The sequence below is a fragment of the Papio anubis genome, chromosome 5 (assembly GCF_008728515.1).
Source record: "Papio anubis isolate 15944 chromosome 5, Panubis1.0, whole genome shotgun sequence".
In the NCBI taxonomy this organism is placed as follows: Eukaryota; Metazoa; Chordata; class Mammalia; order Primates; family Cercopithecidae; genus Papio; species Papio anubis.
In genome coordinates this window covers 5,445,077-5,453,924 of record NC_044980.1, presented here as the reverse complement: position 1 = coordinate 5,453,924, position 8,848 = coordinate 5,445,077, and the positions used below count along the sequence as shown (strand labels likewise).

Here is an 8,848-nt window from a genome sequence, read left to right as displayed (position 1 = left end):
ACATAGAGGAAAGGAGGCAGGCCGGCGCTGATCCCAAGGGTTCTGGTAGAGGGGCAGGGAGACTACCGTTATTGGTCCTTCATGCAAACTTTAGGATTTTCATCCGTGTGTGTGTTGCTTGAAGATGCTGCATTGCACGAAGTCTTCAACTTCTCCCATGACCGAGACAGGTCTGATGTGAGTGCAAGCAGTTAGTACTCGCCCCGCTGCGCGCCGAAACCTCCTCCGGAATCCATACGGCATCCCCTAAAGCCTGCCCCGCCCCGCACTTAGGCCCCGCCCCCAACACGGCCGTCCCGCTAACCAGGCTCCGCCCCCAAGAGCTCACCCGCGCGCCCCCCAGAGGAAACGGAAGTCGTATCTGTCCGGACGGAAGCAGGAAGTGGGAGCGTAGGGCCCGCCTGCGGCGCAGCTGGCTGAGGGTCTGTGGGCGGGGGTCGCGCCGCGGCGATGGCGGAGAAGTTTGACCACCTAGAGGAGCACCTGGAGAAGTTCGTGGAGAACATTCGGCAGCTCGGCATCATCGTCAGTGACTTCCAGCCTAGCAGCCAGGCCGGGCTCAACCAGAAGCTGTGAGTGGCGGCCCGAGATTGCCGGCGTCTCCCCAGGGCCTGGCCCGGCAGCGTGTGCTCGGGGAGCGGGGATCTAGGGAGCCAGAGCCGAGCCTGACCGCTGCTCCTGCCCCGCCAGCCCTCTGGTCTGGTCTCGGAGCCCGGGGCACCTTTCCTGGCTGTGATCAGAGGGCGGGGCCCGCGCTGCCGCCTGTTGCCAACCGCCCCCTTCCCAGTTTGCGTTAGAGGAACCTCTTTGAGGACCCTTTGGAGACTTAATCATGGCCAGATGATATGTTTTCCGTTTCCCTATCAAGTGAATCATGCTTTCTTTTTTAGCGTCTCCCCTCTCATGTGTAACCCCCTCCCAGCCTTTTCCTCCCGGAGCTCTTCTGGGAATTCAGTCCCTGTCCCCAGAAGGGAGGCAGGCTCCGCAGTGAGTGTGCGCCCTAAACTAGGCCTCAGAAGGTGAGGCTCGGAAGCCACCTGCTGCATAGGCCTGACAGTGGAGGAACTGGGGGGGAAGTGGTGCTGAGAAAAGCTGCAGACGTTTATTATTATTATTTCTTGGCACCAGCCTTGTGCTGCTCATGGTGCTAGGCCCTGGGATGGAGAACATGCAAATACAAGTACAGCACTTTCGAGAAGGGCTTTCTGTGGGGCGCGGACACAGAAAATGTTGCAGCCGAGGTTCCATACCCAGTGCTGTGGGAATAGCCAGGCCATTCTGCCTGTGTAGGAAGTCTCCAGAGAGGAGAGGAAGCTAAACTAGACAGGATGGCTTTGTTTCCCTCAGACTTTTGAGTATAGTCCGCTGCCCCATGTGTTCGCTGAAACCGCACACACAGTCATATGCAGGTAGTTGTTTTGGAGAGAAGGTTCATATTTTTCACCAGGTTCCCTCTCCATCCCCCTTACTGGAAATTTCTTGTTGAGAAGGAAAGTCACAAATATGTAAGGGTATTTTGTAACTGTAATCGTGTCCTAGGAATCCTGTAGCTAACCAGAGGTGAGAGCTGTGTGTAACCAGCACAGGTGTGACTAGAACTTGTGTGGAGCCGCAGTTGGCCGGGTAGCTCTGTGGGTGGTGCTTATGCTGCCAAGTGAAATTAACCAGACGCCTGTGTTTTTGCCTTTCCCCCAGGAATTTTATCGTTACTGGCTTACAGGATATTGATAAGTGCAGACAGCAGCTTCATGATATTACTGTACCATTAGAAGTTTTTGAGTAAGTAACATTCTTGGTATTAGTCTTGGGTATAAATCTTGTTCATTTGTGGTGTGGTATCGTGACTTCTTCATCACTGACATTTGAGTGCCTGCTGTGTGGTAGGCACAGCCTGGGTACTGGGGATGTGCCAGTGGAAAAAAATCGACAAAAATAACTGCCCTCATGGAAGCGTTCTAATGGGATTTCAAAACTAAAAAAAGTATCTCCTTAATATTGTATTGTTGAAAAAAAGTCACATGTAAAAAAAGCTTATTAAATATGTGAAAAACATCATAGGTTCTCAAAGTCTTGCTTAGGCTGAAGAACAGCCACAAAACTTCCTTTTTTCCTTAAGAGGTGAAAATTCTTATGAGGGCTATATTGTACGTTTTTTAAAAACGTCAGCCAAAAGCAACCTGAAAAGCAGTCTGGTCTGATGTTCCCAAACTGCCCGTGGAGTGCTAGTTCTGAGAAATGAAAATATCTGTTCTGTTGAAGAAGGAAAGAAAGGTTTTTTATTCTAAGCCTGTTTGGGGAGGCTGCTCACTGTTTTCTGTGGGAGAGTTGTGTGCATCTATCTTATCTTAGTAATAGTACTGAAAACACATACAGGAATAAGCTTTTAGGTTTTTGAAATCCAGGTTTTATCACATTGATTTGGTCACGTCTCTGATTTTACACGTGAAGGAGCTGATAAGTAACTGCAATAGGTTGTTTACCTAGTAAGTGTCAAGAGTTAAGACAAAACCCCCGGACTCATACTTTCTTGACCAGTGCAGAGCAGCCTCTCCTTGATGGTGCTGGCTTGGAACAGCAAGAACATTCTAGTATTTCTTGCAGCAAAACTGCAAATGTAAATCACTAGATTTCCTTGAGCCGTAAAGGGAAAGAGTTATGGTTATTTTCCATCCCAAAAGGTCAGATACAAGTTCTAGCTATAGTGCCTACAAAGACAGGACACAGAGGTAGTTTTCTTGGTCTCTGATCTTCTGTTCACCTGCTGATGACTTTGCCACATGTTCCTTACCTGTGCTCAGTGGGCACCACTGAGGTCTCTGACTTCGGGTGGGTTGAAGGTCTTGCACCTGAGACAGCTCCGGACTCTTGGCTTTGGCTTTCTGAGTCCAGGAATACAGAGCGTCCTCTTTTGTGCTCTTCTGCATGGGGATGCATATAGTGACAAGTGGCAAGTAACTACTGTGTCTTCTGAAGCAGAGCAAATGGAGACTGATGTGAACAGATTGCTTAAGGGCAGAGGGAAGTGCTAGGCACGGGTATGGATGAGATTGACCTGGGCTATCAGGAAGAGTATGCCAGTGAGCCCTAATACAGAGTAGATGCTGGGAGTTTATCTGCAAATCGATGGTCGATGTCTACCCAATGTGGAAGGAATTTCCAGGTCCCGGTGGCCTTTGCAGCATGTACGTTTTCATATACACCAACTGTGTCTTTAGCTAAGATGAAAGGAGCTTGGCCCTTATCTCCAGGACTGTGTGTATGGGCAGGAGTGGGTTCACCCTTGGGTCTCCAAAGAACCAAGTCTGAACCGGATGTCCATGCTGTTGAAGAAACGATCGTCAGCTGACATGGTTAACCTTATTCTGTGAGCCTGTCAGGTTTTTCTTGAGAAATGGATAGGTTTTGTTTAGAATTAACCGTAATTTTGCCACATTACATTATTTCAAAAACCCTGAAATGAAATAGAATTTCTAGAACTTGTGATGTTTTTATCTTTTGCTATCTATCAAGGCTACTTTTTATACCATTAGTAATAACTTAATGATATCTTTGTTCTGAAGTGGTTATGTATTTTTGGCCTCAATTATAAAAAATGAAAGTAGGGTTAGTTTTCAGTTTTTGTTTTTTGTTTTTTAAATAATGAATGATTCAATTTAGTTGAATGATAAGGATTTCTTTAGGGTACAGAAGTAGGCAGGTGGCCTGCTCTTGGTAAAATACAGATATTGATCTAGGCAGTATGTTTAATTAAATCTTCAGGATACTGAAGATAATATCTGGGGGAAGTGTCAAAAATTCTGAGTAACAGTTTTATACTGTTTAGAAATAATTGGCCAGAATGTCTCTGTTACATTCAAGTTACTTAGGTGTATTTAGTAAAGTGGTATATCAAGCCTCCTCTTCTTTTGAAAACAGTGGAATGGTTTGTAAAACGATCTTGGGGCCGTCAGGGCTGGGGCTCTCGTGCTTGTAGTTCTCCTTTCCTTTCCCCTGAAGTTTGTCCACAGAGGAGGAGGGGCTTTGCCAAGCAGCGGGGCTGACCTAGAGTGGAGGCTGCATCGTAGCAGGGTCCTCCTGTGTCACCCCGGCCCAAACCCCTGGATCTCATTTAGTTTTTTATTTTGTCAAGAGTTGCCTTACCATACAAGCTGCTCTAAGGATCAAAAAGGTAATAAATAACATGAACGGATTTTGAAAAGTGCAAATGCTAAACAAATGTAAAGTGGTATGGCTTGTGAAGCGTGCTTGGGTTTATAAGTGATCATTACTTGATTTTATGAGCTGTTCATATTATCAGAAGTAATGAAATCAGATTATCTGTACTTGTGTAAATGAGGAAATCTTAATTCCCCTGGTTCCTACACTCAGTTTTGACTAAACAAGGCCATGTGCACTTATATATACCTGGCCTTTCTTCCCCATATCTTTCAGAAAGCTGTGAGAATAGGTGTCAGTCATGGGAATGCTAATTGAAATGTATCATGTTTCCAGATATATAGATCAAGGTCGAAACCCCCAGCTCTACACCAAAGAGTGCCTGGAGAGGGCTCTAGCTAAAAATGAGCAAGTTAAAGGCAAGATCGACACCATGAAGGTAAGACTCTAAGGAGTGTCAGAAATACACTGGGAAGAGATGCCTTCTCAGTGAAATGTGGCTAAGAGACTCATTTTTTCCATACTTGCTAGAATATTGACTTTCATAACTTTATACATTGAGATTTCTGAATTGTGTAATGGGCAGTAAGTAAATTAGATATCAGCTCTGTAATAGCATAAAAAGCATACGCTCATCTTACTCTTAAGAAAACCCAGGGTAATTTTTGTGATTGGTAGTCCTCACTGGCTGTGATCATTCTCATTTTTTAAGACGCACTTTTATTGCATTGACACTTTCTATTTCTGTAGTAATTCCTGCTGTTGAAGGCTTTCTCTGTAGTTGTGGTTCTTTGGTTTAGAGGATTCTTGAATATTGATTTTTCTCTTTGTCCAGCTTCTGACCTCCAGACTTCTTTTTACCATATCCACTGTCATGAAATTCTCCAGATCACTTAGTTTTTCTTTGCCTTGATGAGATGTAGAGAACTCTCTGTACTTGAACATTAATATATAATTTTTTCTTAAATTGACTCGAATGTAGTTCAAATTGGTGTTTTGTTTATTTGGACTTAGCGGCCACTCATTTCTGTTGGCGCCATGCGACTGTTGCCATGTGTGGCAGGGACCCCTGCCTGCCTCCTCCCGGCTCACACCACGTGCCCCTTCCTCCTCCCGGCCATCCACACCGGCCTAGTTTTTGGTTCTGGAATACATCCAACCCTTTCATTTGTGTTCTTTTTTCCTGCCATTTTCTCCGCCTGGAGCTCTTCCACGTTCTCTTTGCACAGGCGACTCTATCCTTCCAGTCTCAGATGATTTCAACTCCTCAAAGAGGCCTTTGGGACCAGCCTTTTCTAAAGCTTCTTTCCTTGAGAATGCTGGTCAAGATTTACCTTTTAATTTTGCTTTTTCTGTTTGTTCTGTCTCCTCTGTCAACTGCTTGAGCTCCAGGATCACAGAGGACATGAGTGTTCTGTTCCCACTGATGCCAGACTAGGCCACATGTGCTCAGCCATGGCTAATGTGCGCAGGCAGGGATGGTCACACAGTGGCCTTTTGGCGCTCTGGCCGAGTGGAGGAGCAAGGGGAGGAGCTGTCAGAAGGAGACCTGCCTAGTCACAGGCAGGTCACAGGCCTTCCAGAATCCCGTCCAGGTGATCCCCTCCTGGTGGCAAACAGCACACATCAGAAGTGGTGTTTTGTCATAGTTGTTCTTACGGTGCCCACAGCCTCATCTCTGTTTTGTCCATTTGGGATTGAGGAGTTGTTGAGTCCAGTGTCACCTTCAGAGCCTAGTGCACTCCTTATCAGTAGCAAGGGCCAGTGGTTTTGATTGTTCTGTTTTCGCTTGGCAAAGCTGAGTGAGAATTATATTTGCCAGCAGAAGCGTCTCTCTCCATGTGAACACAGCCACTGGGCCACAAGGGACGTGGCTTACAGTTCCAGCAGGCTCTGTCACACCGGTGCCTTTGGGCAGTACAGAATCATGCTGCTGGTGGTGATGTCTGGGGCTGTGCAGTGTCGCTTCCTTTTGCGTATGTTGCCATTGGTGTCATTTCCTCTTTGAGATCAGTGGAAGTCTCAGGTCAGTCCCGTGGCCCCGTATTGCTTAGTGGGCCATGTGTTTAAACTTCCAAAAGGCATATTTTAAATAGTTATTGGAGTGTTGATGTGAAGAGCTCCTTTGATAATGTGTTTTCTTTGTAGAAATTTAAAAGCCTGTTGATTCAAGAACTTTCTAAAGTATTTCCGGAAGACATGGCTAAGTATCGAAGCATCCGGGGGGAGGATCACCTGCCTTCTTAACCAGCTCACCCTCCCTGTGTGAAGATCCCCCATGACTGCAATGCGGCGTGAGGCTGGGACTGCGAGCACTGACGCCACCTTCCTGCTGATGTGGGACTGGGCCCTGGACACACCCCTCAGCCCCTCTGTCCTCCTTGTTTGGCCTCATGGGACGGAGGGGCTGGAGGAGAGGCGGAGCTGTGCCCCAGCTGTTCCAGCAGCTTGTCCGGTGTCAGCTGGCTCTCAGAGTGCTGACCCCTCGTCACTGTGGGGATCATTCTCTCTGCGGGCAGATGAGGTGCAGGAAAATAGGCTTGGGAATGTTAAATATGATGGGTAAATTAAAAGTTTTACAACATTCTACCTAATATTTTTCTTTTAATGTGCTCTTTCTGTTCTATTTTATTATGGTGTCAGAAAGCCAAAACGACTAGCAAAAATTTTTTTAGAAAAAGAAAAATTGGTTTAATGTGGGAAAGTACTTAAATTGGTATTATATTTTACATTTTCAAGTATAGTGCATAAATAATATTTTGAATGTAACTGTTTTCGTGGATTTCAATTAGACATGCATATAATAAACTAAGTATGTGGCTTATTTCATGTAATTATTTTTGTAATATTTTTATAATATAGTACAATGTGTCTTGTAAACAGTTAATTATTACTTTCCCAGAGGGTTGGTAATATTCATAAGAAAATTTGTTCTCCGGGCATTTAGGAAGGAAAAGCTAAAGCAAAACGCTGAATTCGTTTTTTCTACAACCCGTTTCCTAGGGGCCGTAGAACACCAATTTATTGACACTCTCAAAAGGCGCCCTGCAGGGCTGTGTTTCAGCTTCAAAGTGTGCTTACAGATCCCGAGGGGATTCTGTGAACCTGCAGGTGGGGATTCACAGGTCCAGTGGGCCTTGCAAACTGCATTTCTCATGAACTGCAGGTGGCGCTGTTTCTGTGATCTGTGGGCCACCCTTGGAGTTGAGGCCCTGGTGAGGCCTGTGCCGAGGTTGACCTGTAGATGCCTGTGTCCGAATGGTCTGGGCAGGCTTGTTTGTAAGGTAGGGCCCCAGTTCAGACCTATTTAGCCGCAGGCTTTAGGATGGGCCCTAGGAATCTGCATTAATTTGCCTCCTACGAATGATCCTGAACCAGCTTTGATCCTAGCCAGGGCTGCCAGAATAAAATACCACATTCTGGGTGGTTTTAACAACAAACATGTATTTTCCCACAGTTCTGGAGGCTGGAAGTGCAAGCTCACGGTGCCTGCAGAGTGAGTTTCCCCGAGGCCTCCCTGGCTTGCAGACCTGCTCGCTTTGTCCTCACATGGTCGTTCCTCTGTGTGCGTCACCACCCTGGTGTCTCTTCTGTGTGTCCTAACCTCTTTAGAATCTAAGAACACCAGTTAGATGGTATTTGGACCCGCCCGAAGGACCCATTTTTAACTTAACTTCTTTCAAGACCCTGTCTCCGAATACAGTTGCATTCTCAGATCCTGAGGTTAGGGCTTTGACACTGGAGTTTCGGGGGGATGCACCTCAGTCCAGAATACTGCCCAGGAGGGTTGTATTTACCAAGAGTCAGGGCCAGGCCCCTTAGAAAGTTGGTCCCTTGTTAGCAGTTCTGTTCTCTCCGAAACAGCGCCAGAAAAGGACTCCTACCCCTACCAAGGGGAAGAATTTCTGCTAGAGTAGGGGAGTCCCCTGTCTGGCAGGTTCGGGTCCCTGCAGTCCCTGTTCCGCCTTGTTTTTCCGGCATCAGGATGCTGACTGCTGGCTGCTGCACGAGGGCCGTGTGGGCACGCAGCTCACTGGGCTCTTCCCACACACGTCATCTGCATCAAGTCACCTGGCCCTCGCCAGCCCTGTGAGATCTGGCTTTCTTTACATTACCGATGTCGACGCTGGGCATCAGGGCTTACATAATGTGTCCAAAGCCCTGCAGCTTCATCTCCCTCTGTGCTGGGTCCTGGTGGGTCCGGCGTGTCCGCAGTTCCCTCTTCCTGGGCTCTGAAACGTGGAGGATGAGCCGGTAGTGGGGGCTGTTCTACATATCCTGGGACTGAGTTATTCGGGTGGCATCAGGCTGTTTTAATCCTGACGTCTGAGCCTCGGGAAGAGGGGGTGACTCAGCTAGAGATACAGCGAGTGATAGCCCCACAGCATGATGAGTCTGCTGACCTGGGCCCAGCGGGGGCAGGTGTAACTATCACATATTATTCTGGAATATTCACCAGTCTTTTTGAGTAAAAGTTGGGGTATATGGATGCACTGCCTTGGAACTCCTAACTCTCATCAGTGTGTCTCATGACACCACCGCAGTGGGTCGCCAGGGAATTAATAGGTGCTGAAGCCTTTCGATGCTGTGACAGGCCACATGCCCCCTAAGTTCACGGGAAGGTCTCCTTTTTCCACCCCACCTACCATTACTGTTAGTCACAAGTGCCCATCACTTTCAAATCCTCTGAATT

At 47.1% G+C, this 8,848-nt stretch overlaps 1 protein-coding gene across 1 annotated transcript; it reads left to right on the top strand.

The window, feature by feature from the left end:
• The first annotated feature begins 345 nt into the window (after positions 1–345).
• On the top strand, positions 346–6,979 carry MED10 (mediator complex subunit 10). Its single transcript, XM_003899481.3, has 4 exons — positions 346–572; positions 1,696–1,779; positions 4,492–4,594; positions 6,304–6,979. The coding sequence occupies exons 1-4, from the start codon at positions 451–453 to the stop codon at positions 6,400–6,402; spliced, it is 408 nt and encodes a 135-aa protein (XP_003899530.1). The 5' UTR covers positions 346–450; the 3' UTR covers positions 6,403–6,979.
• Positions 6,980–8,848: the final 1,869 nt, after the last annotated feature.